This window comes from Denticeps clupeoides, chromosome 3, assembly GCF_900700375.1.
Source record: "Denticeps clupeoides chromosome 3, fDenClu1.1, whole genome shotgun sequence".
NCBI lineage: Eukaryota > Metazoa > Chordata > Actinopteri > Clupeiformes > Denticipitidae > Denticeps > Denticeps clupeoides.
The window spans coordinates 34881360-34902644 of record NC_041709.1 but is presented as its reverse complement, the minus strand read 5'-3'; the positions used below and the strand labels follow the sequence as shown (position 1 = coordinate 34902644).

At 47.0% G+C, this 21285-nt stretch overlaps 2 protein-coding genes across 2 annotated transcripts; one reads left to right on the top strand and one right to left on the bottom strand.

Annotated features, from left to right (window-relative positions):
* Window positions 1-4676: 4676 nt before the first annotated feature.
* On the top strand, window positions 4677-9370 carry LOC114785723 (zinc finger protein 271-like). Its single transcript, XM_028972258.1, has 3 exons — window positions 4677-4845; window positions 5275-5443; window positions 7353-9370. The coding sequence occupies exons 2-3, from the start codon at window positions 5284-5286 to the stop codon at window positions 8801-8803; spliced, it is 1611 nt and encodes a 536-aa protein (XP_028828091.1). The 5' UTR covers window positions 4677-4845; window positions 5275-5283; the 3' UTR covers window positions 8804-9370.
* A 5350-nt stretch (window positions 9371-14720) lies between these two features.
* Window positions 14721-20219, bottom strand: khsrp (KH-type splicing regulatory protein). The gene is made up of 16 exons (XM_028972214.1): window positions 20014-20219; window positions 19432-19534; window positions 18647-18748; window positions 18464-18500; window positions 18320-18375; window positions 18085-18156; window positions 17952-18009; window positions 17593-17860; window positions 17174-17272; window positions 16869-17093; window positions 16491-16790; window positions 16301-16410; window positions 16124-16209; window positions 15851-16039; window positions 15183-15355; window positions 14721-15104 (listed from the first exon to the last, which is right to left on the bottom strand). Exons 1-16 carry the CDS (start codon window positions 20116-20118, stop codon window positions 15096-15098), a joined length of 1992 nt encoding a protein of 663 aa, XP_028828047.1. The 5' UTR covers window positions 20119-20219; the 3' UTR covers window positions 14721-15095.
* Window positions 20220-21285: the final 1066 nt, after the last annotated feature.

Genomic DNA, 21285 nt, shown 5'->3' with positions numbered 1-21285 from the left:
TTTTGTGTAAGTTTGAAAAGAATTATTCAGAGAACAAATAATCATGGAAAAAATGCCTTTGAGTCATGGAAGTCGCTGTGTAAGAACTCTGGGGTTGGGGTAATAATTTAGACTGCTCAAAAAATATAATGTTTATAATTAGCACATGTAACTCCAAGTCAATCACAATTTGACACTGAAATGAATCAGTCCACTTTTTAAAATCAAACTTCAGTGACAAACAGGTAGCGCAGCTCATCCAGGATGGAACATCAATGTGAGCTGTGGCAAGAAGGTTTGCTGTTTCTGTCAGCGTAGTGTTCTGACCATGGAGGTGCTACCAGGAGACAGGCCAGTACATCAGGAGATGAGGCCGTAGGAGGGTGAAAACCCAGCAGCAGGACCTCTTCCTCCACCTTTGTCCAAGGAGTAGCAGATGGAGCACTACCAGAACCCTACAAAATGACCTCCAGCAGGGCACAAATGTGCATGTGTCTGCTCAGACAGTCAGAAACAGACTTTATGAGGGCCTGAAGTTCGGAGATGCTGTGGAGAACGTTCTGCTGCCTGCAACATCCTCCAGTTTGGCAGTGGGTCAGTAATGGTGCGGGGTGGCATTTCTTTGGGGGGTCGGACATCCCTCTATGTGCTCACCAGAGGCCGCCTGCCATTAGGTATCAAGATGAGATCCTCAGACCCCTTGTGAGACCATATTCTGGTGCGGTTAGTCCAGGTCTGGAAGAAGGTCCCTGAGGAGACCATCTGCCACCTCATCACGAGCATGTCCAGGCGTTGCAGGGAGGTCATACAGGCACACAAAAGTGTGGTGGGTGGTGGTAGTAGCCTAGCGGGTAACACATATGAACACAGTCCCACCCTGGAGACACTCAGGGTTAAGTGTCCTGCGCAGGGACACGATGGTAGTGAGTGGGGTTTGAACCTGGGACTTTGTGGTTTATAGGGTGATTTCTTTTACTTTCATCTGACATTTTTTTCCAAGCGCCACTTCCCTGTCCTTCCAACTCAAGGACAGCAGATCACTTCCCTCCACTGCTTTCTTTGTCCACTTTTGACGTTCTTACACCTTGCCCTGTTTATACCTATTGCCATGAGGTTTAGGTTTCTCCAATTCTACTACTTCTGATTGGCTGAGACGTGGCCTTCTAAACCCAGTCTACCTTGCAAAGTCACACATCTACACCAGTGCAATAATAGATGATGTAGTTGTAAGATGGGACGTCGCAGGGCCATGATGTTTCATCACCTCCGTTTTCCATATCTGTGTCAAATGGCAAGAGGTGTGAAATGCCAGCCATGTGTTCTGAGACCCCCGTCTTGCCTTTGCCTGCCACAGAGGGGAGACACCGGGGGCGTGACAGGACAGAAACAACTAATTCTGATTGGTCTGTGACAACTTCCTGGCAGTCAAATGTATGAAAGAATGTTCACTTGAGGTCTCTGGACTTTTTTCATCTTCTTCCTTCCAGCTCCTGAGTCTTTTCTCTCTACCTATTTTTCTCCTGGATCAGGTGACGTCTCTGAAGCTTGGTTCAGGCTTTTCTGTCTTTTCTCTATCTTTTCCTCCTGTCTTTCATTTTGTTTTTCTCTGTAACATTGATACCTTTTTTACACCTTTTACAATATTTACATTTAACTGCAATAATAATTTACTGGTGTTAATAAATTAGAAACCTCTATTGTGCCTCTTTCTACTAGGTCACATCAGATTGGAGTGGTTTTAATACAGTGCTTTTGTGTGTAGAGAGAGTTTTTATAACCACTCTCAACATTTTTACATAGTAGTGTGATGCAGAAGATCTTCCACATCACCTCAACCACCTCCGAAGCCTTAAAGCATCCACAGAACTTACAAACTGAACAAACGCAACTGATCACTATCACTGTCATATCACTACTACCACCATTTATTATCATAGTATATCACATACACTACATACTAGATAATTCCATACACTGATATACTGCCATATTACTGCTGCTTGTCCGCCTGGTTCATCTTCACCACATCAGGATCTTGCTATTTACCTGGACAACTCACAGCTCTCTCCTTCTACAAAAGCCCACAACCTGGGAGTAACAATAGACAAGCAACTCTCCTTCTCAACTCACATCAGCAATCTTTCCCCCTCATGTAGATTCCGTCTCTACAATATCAGACGAATCCGTCCTTATCTATCAACACAGGCCACCCAACTACTGGTTCAGTCCTTAGTAATCTCACGACTGGACTACTGCAACTCCCTTCTAGCTGGTCTACCACTATATACCATCCGACCTCTACAACTCATACAAAATGCAGCAGCACGACTGATCTTCAACCTTCCCAAGTTCTCCACACCGCCCCTCTGCTACGTTACCTCCACTGGCTCCCAGTAGCTGCACGCATCAGGTTCAAAATACTGATGCTGGCCTACAAAGCCAAACATGGAGTAGCACCATCCTACCTCACAGCCCTTATTACACCTCGCACTGCACCTCGTATACTCCGAGCCTCCAGTACTGCTCGCCTGGTCCCTCCATCTCTGAAGGTAAAAGGAAGACCCTCATCTAGACTCTTCTCCATCTTGGCCCCTCGGTGGTGGAATGAACTTCCAGCTCAGTCACTGAGCACCTTCACACGGCAGCTCAAGACCTTCCTCTTTAGAGAATATTTAGATGAACTTGTAACCTTCATCTTGTCTGACTTCTGTATAGAAACTAGAACAGAGTGAATAAAAATATTGTATTCCTAGTTTGGGGTTCTAGTGAACCAGAATGGATCACTTCATCGATGGTAACATGGAAGATCGTTGTAAGTCGCTCTGGATAAAGGCGTCTGCCAAATGCCTTAAATGTAAAATGTAAATTACTTTCCCACCTGTTCCCCAGATCTGAATCCAACTGAGCACATCTGGGACATCATGTCTGTCAACCTGGCAGCAAAATCATATATGGCACTCACAACAACCAAATAACACATTTAACATATTAACACTAACTCTGCTGCTGCACCATTAACATTAAGTCAACTGTTAGCATGCAAACGGCTAACAGCTAATTAGCTCCCCACAGCGCCCAGCATTAAACATGACAACCAGAGGTCAGACATGGCTGAAACACATAAACCATAACAGCGTAACAGGTTACTACACTGAACATCTTAACCCCCATGACCGATGAGTAACCTTTTACATACATACAAACTTCCGCTCATGTATGTAGTGATTCAAATCGCTTTGTTCATTGAATCAGTTCACTTTTAGACTGGTTCGTTGGTGACTTGCACATACCTGTTACAGACCAACCATGTTATACATGTTATCAGTAATACTGTCACAAGTGTTCCTAATAAAGATCTGTACCGGCACCGGCACGACCACCATTTTTATCTAATAACACTGGGGAGGTCAATGCTGCAATAAACAAAGAGCCGCTTTTATTTTTAAACTGCCGCTGGTTATAGACCTTCCATGAGGGCCAACACACGACCGACCAGGGATATAAATATGCATAAAATTGTAAATTCAGCAAATAATCATGTTCAAAGACAGCAATCTTATGATTTACAGCATTTCTGTACATGTCAAAAAAGTTATTATAAAGAGACGGCAATTTAGAAATCACAGCGAATCACATCACCCACACACCATCCAGCCTACCATCTAACCCCGCCCTCCTAACACATATTCCCAGCCTACCATCTAACCCCGCCCTCCTTCTAACACATATTCCCAGCCTACCTATATAAACCCCGCCTCCTCTAACACATATTACCAGCCTACCATCTAACCCCGCCCTCCTTCTAACACATATTCCCAGCCTACCATCTAACCCCGCCCCCTTCTAACACATATTTCCCAGCCTACCATCTAACCCCGCCCCCCTTCTAACACATATTCCCAGCCTACCATAACCCCCGCCCTCCTAACACATATTACCAGCCTACCATCTAACCCCGCCCTCCTTCTAACACATATTCCCAGCCTACCTTATAACCCCGCCCTCCTAACACATATTCCCAGCCTACCATCTAACCCCGCCCTCCTTCTAACACATATTCCCAGCCTACCATCTAACCCCGCCCCCTTCTAACACATATTCCCAGCCTACCTTCTAACCCCGCCCTCTACATTCTAACCCCGCCCTCCTTCTAACACATATTCCCAGCCTACCATCTAACCCCGCCCTCCTTCTAACACATATTCCCAGCCTACCTTATAACCCCGCCCTCCTAACACATATTACCAGCCTACCATCTAACCCCGCCCTCCTTCTAACACATATTCCAGCCTACCATCTAACCCCGCCCTCCTTCTAACACATATTCCCAGCCTACCATCTACCCCCCGCCCTCCTTCTAACACATATTCCCAGCCTACCTTCTAACCCCGACCTCCTTCTAACACATTTTCCCAGCCTACCTTTTAGCCCCGCCCTCTACATTCTAACCCCGCCCTCTTTCTAACGTCCAGTGACGTGTTCACCTCTCCAAGGAAGTTGCGTATTCAGGTGTTTACAGATACAGGATTTTGGCATACGAAGTTGCTATGAAACGTACTCTTATATTACAATGCCAATGTAATGTATTAACACACATTATAAAATGTATATGGGTTCTGGATGTTAGATTTTTTTTATTTTGATTTTGAGACGCAAAAGTCCTCACCAGCGGTCCAGAAATCTCCCGTGTCACGTGATGCCGACTTCCGGTCGCTCCTTTCATCAAATCGTGTTTCTGTTTGGACAAGGCGAGGTTGGCGAATATAACATTACGGATTAAATTACGGACAATTCATCTGAAGAGGAGAATCCGAGATCCGTCCTGACTGAACCTGGACCCTGCTGCCTGATACTAGTTCATATGTCGTGAGTCCGTCTCCTCCTGCTGTTCTGTTGTGGGGGGCGAATTTGAGGAGCTTTTCCTGGCTGTGACGAGACAGAATAGTTTCTGCTTTAACCTAATTTAAAGCTAATAGGGGGAATAGTTCTAATAACGTATTAGTATCAGCGAATACCAGTTCAGAATCTGGTACCATTCACGCCAAGTCACACGACGCGGTTTCTTATTGGCCTAATAAAGCTCCAGTCCTGCACTGAAAGGTCCCTGAACTGAGTACAGGAACCAGGGTCCCATCTTCTTCTTCTTTTTTTAATGCCATTCATTTATTTATGTTTTTCAGTAAGTTTGAGTAAAGCCCTTTGGTGTGTGTCCAGTACAAAACAATCATTAATAAATATTGCAGCTGTTGAGATATTTTAATTCAATAACTGAAACCAGATTTCTTTCATATCAAGAATCCCAGGATGGATCCCAGTCTGTCACCATCGACTAATTTGAGGAATGCGGATCAGAATTCCTCACAAAATGATCTCATGTTGATCTCAGATATCAGTACAGTCCTGGACTGTTCTGAACCAGACACAAATGATGAGACCCGGGACATGGATTATGTCATTTCTGCAGGTGAGCAGAGCAAAGTGACTCTAACATTGTAGTTCAACCAAAATTCACTAGGGCTGCAACAACGAATTGATTAAATCGATAAAAATCGATTACTAAAAGAGTTGGCAACAAATTTACTAATCGATTCGTTATGTTGCGCGACGCTGAGACGTTTGATTATTAAAAATTTTTTTTTATTTGAGCTGGAGCGGAGTGAACACACTCGGTCTCTCTCGCGCACAGATGCTAGCAGAGTTTGGCGCCTCATAGAGTTTGGCGCCATCCAAGGTGTGGGAGCATTTCACACTTAATAAACAGTAAAATATGCAAAAGCGACATTTACATTTACAGCATTTAGCAGACGCCTTTATCCAGAGCGACTTACAACCAGTAGTTACAGGGACAGTCTCCCTGGAGCAACTCAGGGTTAAGTGTCTTGCTCAGGGACACGATGGTAGTAAGCGGGATTTGAACCCGGGTCTTCTGGTTCATAGGCGAGTGTGTTACCCACTAGGCTACTACCACCCACACGGGTGGTAGTAGCCTAGACATGGCGCGGCATGGGAGCACCACGGCAATGATCCAGCACCTGAAACGTGTGTTTGAGGAGGAGGAAGAAGGGAGTTCAGCAGCAGGGGAAGTCACTACAGAATCCTACTTTAGTTCCGCTGTGAAGTGAGGAACGTAATGTCCCTGGTGCTGGTGTTTACTCATTATCCAGCTTGACAAGCATGACAAGTTAGCGTTAGCGCGTTAATAACAGTAGTAAAGCAGGGGTGCTATAGTTACTTTGCATTAAAAGACTAAAGACATGTTTTTATTCACTAGCCTTTTTTGGACCATTAATTTTTCAATCTGTTGTCATGTATAGCTACACTGCAAAAAAAGCTTTTCTTACCTAGTAATTTTGTCTCGTTTCCAGTCCAAATATCTAAAAAATCTTAAATCAAGATTACTAGACAAGAAAAATAGCATGAGAATATTAAGTGATGCTTAACTTCTGTTTGAGATTATATCTCATTAAGATTAGTTTTCTTACCCCATTGTCAGATAATTTTGCTTGTTTTAACGATCACTTAATTCTGAGGTGTTTTCTCAGAAAACAAGACATAATTTCTTATGCTATTTCATGTGTCTAGTAAATGTATCTTGATTTAAGATTTTTTAGATATTTGAACTGAAATCAGGACAAAACTACTAAGTTAGAAAAGCATTTTTTGCAGTGTATATTCTGTGCTTTGGTCTTCTTAAGCTGTGTTTAAATGTGGTGTATAAATGAACGTTGTACTTACTACATTGATGGTAATAATTTAATGAATAAGTGAGCTTGAGAGAGTGTGTGTGTGTTTGTGTGAGAGTTTGTGAATGTGAGTTTGTGAGTGTGTCCATCTGCAGTGTAGATTAGAGAACAAGTTCTGACATTCAAACAAATCCTGTTAAAATTTCTGATTTTGTATTGTGTATTTTTTTTAGAAACTATTTATCGTTCTGGCAGCTCAGGTGGCACTTTATTTAAAAAAAAAAAAAAAAGTCTATATTTGGCAGATGTAAAGCATACATGTGTATTTTTTTGTGTTAGTCCATTTTTATTTTATTATTATTATAACAGCTCAAGGAGCAACATGTTTGTGCACTTTCTAAAGATTTTTGTTCTGTTTTTGAATAAAGGGTTGGAAATGAATGCTTTTCTTGTTTTTGGTTTTTTATCCGATTCTACAATTAATAAAAAAAAAGAATCGACAGATTAATCGATTATTAAAATAATCGTTAGTTGCAGCCCTAAAATTCACATTAATAAAAGTAGTCATCAGCTAAAAAAAATAAACACATAAGACACATAATCTCAGTAACTAGTTCTCTTAATGCCCAATAAACTGTGATACAGTGCTTCAGACTAAATACTAATGCATTACATATTTTTTTCTTGCAGAATATGTAAACCAATTCACTGAGCGAAGACGAAAGAAAATAACTGAAAAAAGACGCAAGTGTGGTGACCTTGAAACACAGCAGAGAACGCGTAATGGAAAAAAGCCCTACCATTGTGATGAATGTGGGATGCATTTTCCATACGCATCAAGCCTTAAAACACACAAGAGGATCCATACTGGAGAGAAGCCCTACCCATGTGGACAGTGTGAGATGCGTTTTTCACATGCATCAAGCCTTAAAACACACCAGAGGACACATTCTGGCGAGAAGCCCTACCAGTGTGAGCATTGTGGAGTGTGTTTTTCAAAATTTGCCTCTCTAAAAGCACACGAGAGGACACATACTGGTGAGAAGCCCTACCAGTGTGACCAGTGTACAATGAGTTTTTCACGAGCATCAAATTTCAGTAGACACCAGAGAAAGCACACTGGAGAGAAGCCCTACATCTGCTTTATTTGTACTAAAAGTTTTGCATCATTAGGTGAACTTAAAACCCATCAGCATGTGCATACTGGAGAGAAACCGTACCAGTGTGACCAGTGTGCAAAGAGTTTTACACAACTGTCAAATCTTATTTCTCACCAGAGAAGACATACTGGAGAGAAGCCATATCAGTGTATCCATTGTGGCATGTGTTTTTCACGGTCTTCAAGTCTTGGAAAACACCTGGCCATACACACTGGAGAGAAACCCTACCACTGTGAACAATGTGGGATGAAATTTTCAAGAACAACACACCTTAAGACGCACCAGAGGGTGCATACTGGAGAGAAACCCTACTGCTGTGTCCAGTGTGGCAGGTGTTTTTCACAGTCCTCTGGTCTTAAAACACACCAGTTAACACACACTGGAGAGAAACCTTATCAGTGTGAACAGTGCGGGAGGAAATTTTCACGATCGTCTAGTGTTAATAAACACCGGAGAATACACACTGGAGAGAAACCTTATCAGTGTGAGCAGTGTGGAAGGAACTTTTCACAGGCAACAGACCTTAAAATACACCAGAGGAGACATACTGGGGAGAAACCGTACAAGTGTGCAGATTGTGGGAGGAGTTTTTCACAACTGTCAAATCTTAAAGCTCACCAGAGAAAGCACACTGGAGAGAAGCCCCATATCTGCATTATTTGCACTAAGAGTTTTGCAACATTAAGTGAACTTAAAACCCACCGGCATGTGCATACTGGAGAGAAACCGCACAAGTGTACAGAGTGTGGAAAGAGTTTTTCACAACTGTCAAATCTTATTTCTCACCAGAGAAGACATACTGGAGAGAAGCCTTATCGATGTGTCCAGTGTGGAAGGTGTTTTTCACAGTCATCTAGTCTTAAAACACACCAGGTGCTACACACTGGAGAGAAACCCTATCGTTGTGAACAGTGTGGGATGAACTTCGCACTCGCATCGTACCTAAAATTACATAAACGTAAACATACTGGATTCAAGTAAAACTGAGAGAAGAGCAATCTCTGTATTTGTTTAGAATAGAACAAAATATACTTGTATAATAATATATGTGTAAATGTACGATTTATTCTTATAGGATTATTAATCACATATTTACTATACTGCTCAAAAAATAAAGGGAACACTTAAACAACACAGTGTAACTTCAAGTCAATCACACCTCGGTAAACACCAAACTGTCCATGTAGGAAGCAACACTGATTTTGCTGTGTTTGTCAGCGTTGTGTCCAGAGCATGGAGGCACTACCATGAGACCTCATGAGGCAGGAGTGTATCAGCAGTTCCTGCAAGACGAAGGCATTGATGCTATGCTTCACATAGACTCTCCACTGGTGTTCCTCAAGGCTCAGTACTCGGTCCTCTTCTTTTCTCCCTCTACACAAGATCCTCACATGGATTATTCTACCATTGATATGCTGCCAAATCTCAGATCTACATTCTGCTTCCAAAATCTCTGCATGTCTAACTGACATCTCATCTTGGATGGCAGCCCATCACCTCAAACCCAATCCCACCAAAACTAAACTAATATTCATTCCAGCAGATTCTTCACCACATCAGGATCTTGCTATTTACCTGGACAACTCACAGCTCTCTTCTACAACAGCCCACAACCTTGGAGTAACAATAGACAACCAACTCTCCTTCTCGACTCAAATCAGCAATCTTTCCTGCTCATGTAGATTTATTCTCTACAATATTGGACGAATCCGCCCTTATCTCAGAATCAGAATTGAATTTATTGGCTAAGTAATTGCAGGCACATACAAGGAATTTGGTTCTGGTAGATGGTGTCTCAAGTACAGAGAAGAAGACAACAAGAACAACAACAATGTGCAAGGACGTGTGTAAGTGTTATTATACAGGGAGTGCAGAATTATTAGGCAAATGAGTACTTTGTCCAAATCATCCTCTTCATGCATGTTGTCTTACTCCAAGCTGTATAGACTCGAAAGCCTACTACCAATTAAGCATATTAGGTGATGTGCATCTCTGTAATGAGAAGGGGTGTGGTCTAATGACATCAACACCCTATATCAGGTGTGCATAATTATTAGGCAACTTCCTTTCCTTTGGCAAAATGGGTCAAAAGAAGGACTTGACAGGCTCAGAAAAGTCAAAAATTGTGAGATATCTTGCAGAGGGATGCAGCACTCTTAAAATTGCAAAGCTTCTGAAGCGTGATCATCGAACAATCAAGCGTTTCATTCAAAATAGTCAACAGGGTCGCAAGAAGCGTGTGGAAAAACCAAGGCGCAAAATAACTGCCCATGAACTGAGAAAAGTCAAGCGTGCAGCTGCCAAGATGCCACTTGCCACCAGTTTGGCCATATTTCAGAGCTGCAACATCACTGGAGTGCCCAAAAGCACAAGGTGTGCAATACTCAGAGACATGGCCAAGGTAAGAAAGGCTGAAAGACGACCACCACTGAACAAGACACACAAGCTGAAACGTCAAGACTGGGCCAAGAAATATCTCAAGGTTTTATGGACTGATGAAATGAGAGTGAGTCTTGATGGGCCAGATGGATGGGCCCGTGGCTGGATTGGTAAAGGGCGGAGAGCTCCAGTCCGACTCAGGCGCCAGCAAGGTGGAGGTGGAGTACTGGTTTGGGCTGGTATCATCAAAGATGAGCTTGTGGGGCCTTTTCGGGTTGAGGATGGAGTCAAGCTCAACTCCCATTCCTACTGCCAGTTTCTGGAAGACACCTTCTTAAAGCAGTGGTACAGGAAGAAGTCTGCATCCTTCAAGAAAAACATGATTTTCATGCAGGACAATGCTCCATCACACGCGTCCAAGTACTCCACAGCGTGGCTGGCAAGAAAGTGTATAAAAGAAGAAAAACTAATGACATGGCCTCCTTGTTCACCTGATCTGGACCCCATTGAGAACCTTCCAAAAACATTCAGCTTTGATATTAATGAGTTTTTTTGGGTTCATAGACCATGGTTGTTGTTCAATAATAAAATTATTCCTCAAAAATACAACTTGCCTAATAATTCTGCACTCCCTGTACAAGTTGTGGAATTTGTTTGTACTGTTTATAAATAACTATATCTACTGGGAAAACCTAAATCCTATATACAGAGTACATAAAGTGCAGTGTGCAATGTTGAAGGGGATTTGCAGTGTGACAGTTTCAGCTGTTTAGGAGGGAGATGGCGAGGGGGAAGAAGCTGTTCTTGTGTCGGCTGGTCCTGGTCTGCAGGCTTCTATAACGTCTGCCAGAGGGCAGCAGGTCAAAAAGTCTGTGTCCAGGGTGTGAGGGATCTGAGAAGATTCTCTCTGCTCTTTTCCTGGATCTTGAGAGGTACAGGTCCTGGATGGAGGGCAGGGAGGCACCGGTGATCCTTTCTGCTGACCGTACATTCCTCTGCAGTCTGATCCTGTCCTGTTTAGTGGCTGCTCCATACCAGGCGGTGATGGAGGAGCACAGGACAGACTCAATGACCGCAGTGTAGAACTGGATCAGCAGCTCCTGTGGAAGACTGTACTTCCCCAGTTGCCTCAGGAAGTACATCCTCTGCTGGGTCTTTTTGAGGATGGAGGAGATGTTGGTCTCCCACTTCAAGTCCTGGGAAATATTTGTGCCCAGGAACTTGAAGGTCTCCACAATAGACACCGGGTTGTCTGATATGGTGAGGGGGAGCAATGTTGAGGGATGTCTCCTGAAGTCCACCGTCATCTCCACAGTCTTGAGCGTGTTCAGCTACAGGTTGTGTCGAATGCACCAGAGTACCAGCTGCTCAACTTCCTGTCGGTATGCAGACTCATTACCATCCTGGATGAGCCCAATGACAGTGGTGTAGTCTGCAAACTTCAGGAGTTTCACAGTTGAGTTTCTGGAGGTGCAGTCGTTGGTGTACAGGGAGAAGAGCAGTGGGGAGAGGACACATCCTTGAGGGGCACCAGTACTGAGGGACCGTGTTCCAGAAGTGATCTCCCCCAGCCTCACTTGCTGCTTCCTGTCTGTCAGGAAGCTGGTGATCCACTGGCAGGTAGCAGGTGACACGCTGAGCTGGGAGAGTTTGGAGGTGAGTTCAGACACAATGGTGTTGAACGCCGAGCTGAAGTCCACAAACAGGATCCTGCCGTAGGTTCCCGGGCGGTCGAGATGTTGCAGGATGTAATGCAGCCCCATATTCACTACATCATCCACCAACCTGCTTGCCCGGTAGGCAAACTGCAGGGGCTCCAGCTGCTGTCCCGTGATGTTCTTCAGATGGGTTAAAACCGGGCGTTCAAAGGATTTCATGACCACAGATGTCAAGGCGACAGGTCTGTCAACCCAGGCCACCCAGATACTGGTCCAGTCCTAATCTCACGACTAGATTACTGCAACTACCTTCTAGCTGGTCTACCACTATGTTCCATCAGACCTCTACAACTCATACAAAATGCAGCAGCACGACTAATCTTCAACCTTCCCAAGTTCTCCCACACCGCCCCTCTACTACGGTCCTTCCACTGGCTCCCAGTAGCTGCACGCATCAGGTTCAAAATACTGATGCTGGCCTACAAAGCCAAACATGGAGTAGCACCATCCTACCTCACAGCCCTTATTACACCTCGCACTGCACCTCGTATACTCCGAGCCTCCAGTACTGCTCGCCTGGTCCCTCCATCTCTGAAGGTAAAAGGAAGACGTTCATCTAGACTCTTCTCCGTCTTGGCCCCTCGGTGGTGGAATGAACTTCAAGCTCAGTCACTGAGAACTTTCACACGGCAGCTCAAGACCTTCCTCTTTAGAGAAGATTTAGATGAACTTGTAACCTTCTTCTTGTCTGACTTCTGTATAGAAACTAGAACAGAGTGAATAAAAAGATTGTATTCATAGTTGGGGGTCCTAGTGAACCGGAACTGATCACTTCATCCATGGTAACATGGAAGCACGTTGTAAGTCGCTCTGGTATGCCAAATGCCTTAAATGTAAATGTTTGGCTTGATCTGCACTATTTTATTGGTCGGTGCACAATGTCCTTTGTCGTGTTTTGCGCACTGTGAATCTCGTCTCTCTGTGGTGTAGTTGACTGTCATGGAAAGGTACATCACACACTTCCTACTCCAATCATGCCTTTCAAGTGGCTGATATATAGCTATTATTACCGTAATAATTATTTTTGCTTGGAAAGCCAAAATCTTGTTCTTCCACTTCTTCTTATTGTTTTTCTTCATCTCCTCCAGTTTTCACCCTACAACCTCCAAACTTCACACATGTATCCGGCCTATGGCCGTGGGGTGTGCTTGTGCTTTTCTAAAGGATATATGGTTCCGTCCACCTGCCACACCTAGTTTTTGACCCATTTTTCCCATTGACTTAACATTGGACCACTTTTTGACAGGTTCACACGACCACAATTTTCACTCTAGACACCTGAAACTCAATATCCAGCATCTCCATGACACCCTTTTTCCGTTGAACCCCTTTTTTCCCCAGTGGCCACGCCCACACTCCTCCTATTCACACTCAGTCCCTATTTGTGCAATTTTTTCCCCGTACTTAAACCCATTCCCGAACTTAAACCCATTCTCAGATCCACACACTTCAACCTATTGACATGAAACTTGGTACACACTTTCATCGGAGTCCCTTCAAAATTAACCATGGTCAAATTCATTTTGCTGGTCAACAATCAACACCCCTCATGAGAGGCCACACCCTCTGACAAACCACGCCCCCAGTAAATCACAAATAGCCAAAAAAACTTTACCAGTCAACACCACTTGGAAAAAAACACGCCCCTTTTCCTTTTTGTCTTGTTCTCTTTTAACCTTTACACGGCTATCCAAGCCAAAATCGAAGTTTGTTCACAAACTTCCCTTGTCTAGTTTTATTATAGAATGATACCTATTATACCATATTGTCTCGACCTGCGATGTATTATGGGTTTTCGCTGCATGTACTTGTATAAAATCAAATGAAATTCACTTGCACTTTTATTGCAGCATCAAACGTTCTAGTTCAGTTAGAACATGGCACTGTGATAATCACCACTCAGAAAGTTGAGTAGTTTGTGATCATTTTAATAAAACCGCTAATAAAACTTACCTGGCGACGCCTTTCAGGAGCAGCTGGTCATGTGACCAGAGATCTCCGCATCAGTGCCAAGACGTTGTGGACCAGCTGACCTGAAGGTTGGAAGAAATTCATCCACTACATTCACCACACCTCCTCAGCTAGTGTGATCCAATTCTTTTGTTTTTTTTATTAGCCAACAACACACACTGTGAAATCCATGGTGTAAATTAATTTAAACCTCACAGCTTTACAGTTTCAGGTTCCCACATGATAAACTCAATGTCTAAAGATTCTGTACAATTCCCTGTCAGTTACTCTACTTTAAGAAACAGAAAATGGACCAAAAAAAGCCCTTTGATGAGACATTTGTATCTTCTTTTATTATGAAGTTCTTAAAAACAAGCATTAAAAAAAAAAAAAAAAAAAAAAATTAAAATATATATTTATATAACAATCATGACTTCCTGGAACAGTAAGGGGAAAAAATTAAAAAGCAAAAAACTACGAACCAAAGAACGCTAGTCAAATGGAGGTCTGATTACGAATTAAGTACCGTGTGTCTCTCTCTCTCTCACACACTCTCACTCTCTCTCGCTCCGGGACAGACGTCTCGAACAGGAAAAGTAATTACAGGGGGGGGGGCAACTGTGCAGGGAAAGTTAAACACTAGGAATGTTTCACTACAGATTTAATAAAAAAAAAAAAAAAAAAAAAAAAAACCCCACACACCCTGGGCTCGCAAAGTAAAAACCATAAACGAACCACGTACGAACACAAATGTAGTTTCCTGGTTGCAGTAGTATCACTGTGCTGTGGAACGGACCGTCGTCTTCTCGTAAAAAAAAAAAAAAAAAAAAAAAAAAAAAGGAAGCGGAACTACACGGCCGAGGTGCCAGTCTGTGGGGACAGGAAGTGACGTGAAATCCGGAACGTTCCCTTCGTCAGCTTCGTCTCCTCGGAGACTGCGCTGACGCGATGCCCGCGGGGCGGAGGGGCGCTTCGCCAGACGCAGTCGGTCCTTGTTTACAGTCATTTCATCAAGGGTGGAGGGGGAGGGAAAATAATAATAAAAAAAAAAAAAAAGTAAAAGATGAGTTGCTTGTTTTGGGAGCAGAGGCTCATGGGAAACAAGAATCTCTCCTCAGTTCTCCTCAGAAACCAGAACAGAAAACACAGCAGCCGGAGCTTTCGCTGGTCCGGTAAGCAGAGGGCTGACGGGGCGGGGGAGCTGGGCGGAGCCTCTGGGTTCATCCTCACTGAGCCTGAAAAGACAAAACGCCGCGGCGGTCAGCGCGCGTCGAGGAACAACTCGTGGCCCCGCCCTCGGGCCGGCGCCGTACCTGCTGTCCCTGCTGCGGAGCAGCGGGCTGGTTGGGCGCCGTCTGGCCGTAGTACGCCGCCTGCTGTCTGTAGTACTCCGCCCAGGCCGCGCTGTAGTCGGTCTGTCCGCCGGCCGCCGGAGCCGCCGCTGCTGCCGCCGCCGCCGCCGGGGCTGCCGGAGTTCCGGTCTGAGCTGCAGACGAGACCTTACGGTAAGCTCGGAACCATTAAAACAAGTGGAAATACAAACGAAGTTTAACAAAGCCGAATCGGGGTCGCAAAACTACATTCGTCCGAGTTTCTCGGCAGACGCTCTTCTAAAATACAATATTAATTTGTGTTATTATTCTACAGCTTTTTGTTCAAGTTTACACTCAGTACCTGTACTGCACCAAGCCACTAGGGGGCAGCTGCAATACTTTCAGTTTATTTTTTGTGACTCGTTTCCATGGCTTGTTTCATTCGATTTAGAAAAAAATTTTTTTTTTTTAATAAGGCGAACTCGGAATTTAGCCGTCTAGCCGCATACTTCCCCTAATTCGGACCAAAATGCAAAATAAATGAGAAATTTACCAAATGTGTACATTTATAAAATGTTTATTTTTAAGACCTTGAAACTACGTATTTCTAGTCGCTTTAGTGATATTTAAGGCCTAAAACTCCACTTGGAGGACCTGCGGGAACCCACCCATCTTCTTGTAGTACTCCTCCCACGCCTTGGTGTAGTCGGGCTGGCCGCCGGCGCCCGGCGCTACCTGGCCCTGTTCCGCCGGGGCGGGCGCGGCCGCGGGGGCCTGGCCGGGCATGGCGGCGCCCGGCTGCTGGTAGTACTGGTAGTACGCGGCCCACGCGGCGTTGGGGTCCGCGGCTGCTTTACCTGGGCAGGGGCGCGACCGTCAGTTACTCAACACTTTACACACGCGTGTGTCAGGAGATATCGGCGGTCGGGCCTCACACTCACTCGGATCGTGGGGGCCGGGGGGCTGCCACTGCTGGTAAGTGTTTCCCCAGCCCTGAGGAGGGTACTGACCACCAGGAGGTCCTCCACTGTGACATCAACGGCAGGGCAGAAGATACAAATGAATTACGTCGGTGACTAAGGGACGAGCATAGTGATAGTACGAACGGCAGCTCTTACTGGGGTGGTGCTCCGGGTGGCCCAGGGTTGTAGGGGTTTGGGTTGTAGGGACCCATGGGGCCCGCTGGGCCTGGACCGCCAGGACCAGGTCCAACTGGACAAAGTGGAGCCTGAAAGGACAAATGGGTCCAGTTTGAGTACAGGCTGGGGCGAGGGACGGAGTAGAGGCGGTGCGGGACTCCGCTCGCACCTCAATCTTGTCTTCGATGAGCTGCTTGGCGTGGTCGATCTGCTGGGGCGTGCCGCGTATGACGAACAGCTTGAAGTTGGGGTCCCCGTTGGGTGGCGGCTGGCGGGAGATCTCCACAAACGCCCCCGTCTGCTGGTTGATGGCCTTCACGTTCTCGCCACCTCTGCCAATCACCAGTCCGCATTTGTGGGCAGGAATGGAGAAGGTCATCTCCCCACCAGGAGGGCCCCAGTTGCCTGGGCCACGCCCTCTGCCACGCCCACCCGGGGGCATACCCGTGCCAGGCGGCCCAGGGGGTCCCTGATAACACAAAGAATCGGTGTCCCCAGCGTACTAGACTAGGACGAGCGATTATGTGACCACGTGACATGGACTCACCCCGCCTCCTTCCTCTCGGGCTCGGATGCTCTGCAGCAGGTCGCTGATGATGCTGGCGGCGTGCTCGCAGCAGTCCGGCGGACCCATGATGTGGGCGATCTTATCTGGCCCGCTCCCGTCGTCGGGTTTAAACTGGATCCGGACGCCGGCGTCGTTCTGGATTTTCTTTATCATCTCTCCGCTCCGGCCAATCACCACGCCCACGGAGTGCCGGGGAACGGGAACCTGCCCGATCGCAAGCCAGAATTCAGGAGCGTTCCAGACCGAGAAGGCACTCTACTCCAATCCGCCTCACTCACACACACCTCCAGGCCTCCGCCCATCCGAGAGCCGTACTCCCCCCGCTCCCCGAAGCCCGGGTGGTCCCGCTCCCTCAGGATCTCCTGCACCATCTCACGAGCTTGCTGGAAGAGAGAGGAGCGAGTTTTACCCTCCTGGATGAAGCTGTTGGGCAAAAAATGGTAGTGTGGTGGTAGTAGCCTAGCGGGTAACACACTCGCCTACGAACCAGAAGTCCCAGGTTCAAATCCCACTTACTACCATCGTGTCCCTGAGCAAGACACTTAACCCTGAGAGTCTACAGGGGGGGGGGGACTGTCCCTGTAACTACTGATTGGAAGTCACCCTATGGTACCTGTTCCTTATCTTTCCCTGAAATACCGAACGCGACCAATCCGGCAACACGGGACAGCGGTCCATGAAACCCCATTGGTTGGCTGCGAACCTGCACTTTGTAGGGATCCCCGATAATTCGCAGCGGCTTGTCGATGTTGGGCCCCTGCGACGCGTCCTGAATGAGGATCATCTTGACCCCGGCGCGCTCCTGCAGCTGCTTTATCGTCTCCCCGCCCTTCCCGATGATGAGTCCCGCCTTCCCGGCCGGGATGATCATCTCCTGCATGGCCCCTCCCTGGCCATTGGTGGACTCGTGGAACGAGGGGGGCGTGCCCCGCCCCCGGGACACGATCTCGTCCAGCAGCATCTTGGCTTTCCTGAACGAGAGAGGGACGAGAGTTGGAACCTACGACCGGAAGGTAAGTGGTGCATTCGGCCATTTTTTTTTTTTTTAACATTTACACTCACTGGATGGAGTCGGGCGAGCCGGTGAGCGAGACGCTCCTGTCGGGGAGACCGCCACTGTCTGCGGGCGAATCGAGAAATTAATACCTCGCTCATACTAACGCCCGTCCGATAAACATGTGATGCGGTCGCCGACCTGGTGCGATTTGAACTTTACATCCCGACTCCTGCTGGATCTTGTTGATCTGCTCTCCTCCTCGACCAATGACTGCACGGCGGCGGAAAAAGGAGGAAAAAATTAGCGAAAAATTTATGACGAAACACCGTCTCCGGCTTTAATTCGCGTTCAGGATTCGAACCCGCAACCCTTCGATCACGAGTCTGGATCCTCACCCGCTGATGGCGACCGGAAATAATAAAAAGCCCCTTACTGAGTCCGACCATCCCGTCCGGGACTCTGAACTCCTCCGTGGCGCTGGAGGGTCGGCTGTAATAAAGAGAAGAGCAGAGCGGTCAGAGTCCTCCGGGCGGCCCGTTATTCTCCCGAACCGCAGGAGGCCGCCGCCGCCGCTCACCTCTGCTGGGACAGGGCCGCCATCTGGGCGCCGTAGGCTGCGAGAGACAGGAAGTGGCGTCAGAGCCTCGTCACAGAGGAAGGGGAACAGTGCCGGGCCGGAGGCTCGGCGGCGGGTGGACGGTCACCCGCAAAAAAAAAAAAACGATTTACAAGTGTCTTTTTGCGTTTGGGCGGGAACTACCTTGGTTTTGGTGAATGAGGTGGTCCGTTGAGGGCCACTCACCCATGGCACTCGCCGAGTCCCGGTCACTCTGGGTCGCCAGCTTCTTACTGTCCGGCTGATCTGAGGCACAAGACAGTCGATGAGAACGGGGTGCACGTCCCTTTCAAAAACACGCAGAATTACGGCCACTTTGATCCAGTCCCACTGTGAGATCTCCCAGGATGCACCATTTCACTGTAGCTTTAAATGCTAATGAAGAGGAGAGCGACCTATAGGAGTAGAGGGGACGTCAACGGCATTCACCAAACACAATGTTTGGCACAGACAGGAAGTCGACTCGCCGTTTTAAATGGAAAAAATAAATAAATAAAAACGAACCCGCTAATTCTACAGAGTCTGGTGTGACTGAACTAAAAATATATATATTTTTTTTACATCGAGCGAGGCCACAGCGGTCGGTGGAGATGATGTTTTAGGGGAGATAACTTCCCAATGACGGCTGTTCTAACAAGTGAACCTCAATTTTAAAAACGCTCAAATAAACTGATAAAAAGAACGGTGAGGACACACCGGGTGCCGGGGAACCGGCTTTAATTCGCTCCGGACAACAGAGCGAGAAGGAAGGCAAACCAAAGCAACATCTTAAACGTTGCTGGTACTACGGCGGCGAGGAGGGCGGTTTTAAAAACCAGAGAATACGAATGCACGGTCGAGCTGGTTAAAAAAAACATCTGGTTCCCGGGTCAGAGGAGGACCAGGACCGGGGGACTTCGGGCCTTCTGCAGGGTCGACGCCGGACGTACCACCGTCCTCCAGCGCACGCTTCTGTGGGGTAAAGGGGTAGCTCTCCGCTCCTCCATTATTGCTCATGGGGGCTCCAGCATCTCCTCCAATTTTGGCTGCAATCTAGAGACGAAAAAAAAAAATAAAAACAAGAGACAAAAATCAAACTAAAATCCAGCAGAAGCCTGAACGGGTCCCAACACGAACAGAAATGACCTCAGGAGAGCGACTCCTGGCTAAACGTGCGCGGACAGTGGTTAATAAAGAGCGGGACGAGGATCCCGCCTCCGGCGGGAGGTCCGGACCGCCAGGACACGGGCTCCGGGCCGCCGGTAGCCGGTTTGGCGGGGTGAGCTGGACCGACAGTTAGCGCGTTAGCTTGTTAGCATTAGCAGCGTGGACAGCGCCGTGTGAGGCGGGGACCGGGCGCGTCTCCGTCGGCCATCCGGGACCCGGCGCGCTCCGCGCGGGGAAGGGAATGAAAGAAGTCGGCGCCGATTCGGACGGAGGTGAGTCGCCGGAGGCGCCTCCGCCATGCCGGCGGTACTACCACTAGCCCCGCCGGCCTGAGCCGACGTCGCGCCGGCCGCGCTCCTTCCTACCTGCCGGGCGCGCTGCACCGCGTCGGCGAAGGCGTCCTTCTTCAGGCCGCCCGCCCCGAGGGCGGCTCCGGCTACGGGCGGCGGCACCGAGCTGTAATCCGACATGCTGCGGGTCTATCGCGACGTGAGACTGCGGGAGAGAAGGCGGAGGTCGAGGCCGGGCCGAGCTGCGCAGGAGCGGGAAGACGAGCGGGCGAGTGCGGGGAGGGAAGAGGACGTGACGGTCCGGCGGGGAGGCGGGACATCCGGGGCCAAGCGCCAATCACAGCGTTCCGTTTCCCTCCTACCGCGCAAAGCGGAGAGAACGGCTAATCGCATCGCTGCGTGCAACGACAGACAGGCGCAGCAGCCAATGGTCGGCGGGTTTCGCGACTTTTAATCGCTTCCAAAAGTAAAGAAAATCAATGGGCCGTTATTGGCGCTACATAGATTTGCAGACGAGACCCTTCAGCCAATGAGCTGCCAGGAAAGAGTGAAGGTGGCTTTTCAAAGCCACGCAACAAATGTGGCCACATTACGGGTGTTAGACGTCATCTTTGATGCACACACTCAATATAAACTGATCACTTTGTCTAAAACGTCGTTCAGCTACCTGATAAAAGTATTAGCGTTTTACCGAACAATGTCGTTTGAAGCTCTAGCACCCTCTGGCGGTCGCCGTTCAACGCTGCTTCATTAAAACAAGGTGATCATTAACTCAGACGTGTTTCAGAATTTCAGCTATAAACCCCCATCCGTGGCCATTAATAAGTATGCACAAGGCAGTTGTGTTTAAATATGAACACTTCTTTTTTTAAATTCTCAGTAATTTATCATGCATGCATCCACCAGCACTGTACAGTACAGGAACTGAAATTCCTCATTAATAATGAGCTAAAAATCCACCCACCACTTCTACTGGGTGGCACAGCCATTAATATATTATTCTATATGTGGCCACCCCTGCACCAGACAAACAAAACTTCTAAAAAGTTCCATTTTCATCTTGGTTTCATCTTTCAGTTTAATTCAAGACAATTAATCCGAAGGGAAATTCCTTCGCCATCTACATGCCCAATGAAACAAAGGTAGTAGAGTTTAATTTATAAAAAACTCTATGGTTTAGACACTTTGGGTCAGTTTCCCATTCATAGATTAAGTCTAGTCTAGAAAATCTAATTGACTGTCTCCAGCCAACACAGCATGTCCTCAAATGTGTCTTCCTGCTGACATTAAATGATGAAGCCCGTCACTGCGTTTTTTTGTTTTTTTTTGGCATTTATTCAAAGTGCA

Coding starts and splice junctions, on each gene's coding strand:
- khsrp (XM_028972214.1), bottom strand. CDS start 20,118: ATGTCGGATTACAGCTCGGTGCCGCCGCCCGTAGCCGGAGCCGCCCTC. Junction 18,010..18,084: donor TAAAGTTCAAATCGCACCAG/GTCGGCGACCGC, acceptor ATTCGCCCGCAG/ACAGTGGCGGTCTCCCCGAC. Junction 15,356..15,850: donor GGAGTACTACAAGAAGATGG/GTGGGTTCCCGC, acceptor TCTCGTCTGCAG/CTCAGACCGGAACTCCGGCA.
- LOC114785723 (XM_028972258.1), top strand. CDS start 5,284: ATGGATCCCAGTCTGTCACCATCGACTAATTTGAGGAATGCGGATCAG. Junction 5,444..7,352: donor GGATTATGTCATTTCTGCAG/GTGAGCAGAGCA, acceptor TTTTTCTTGCAG/AATATGTAAACCAATTCACT.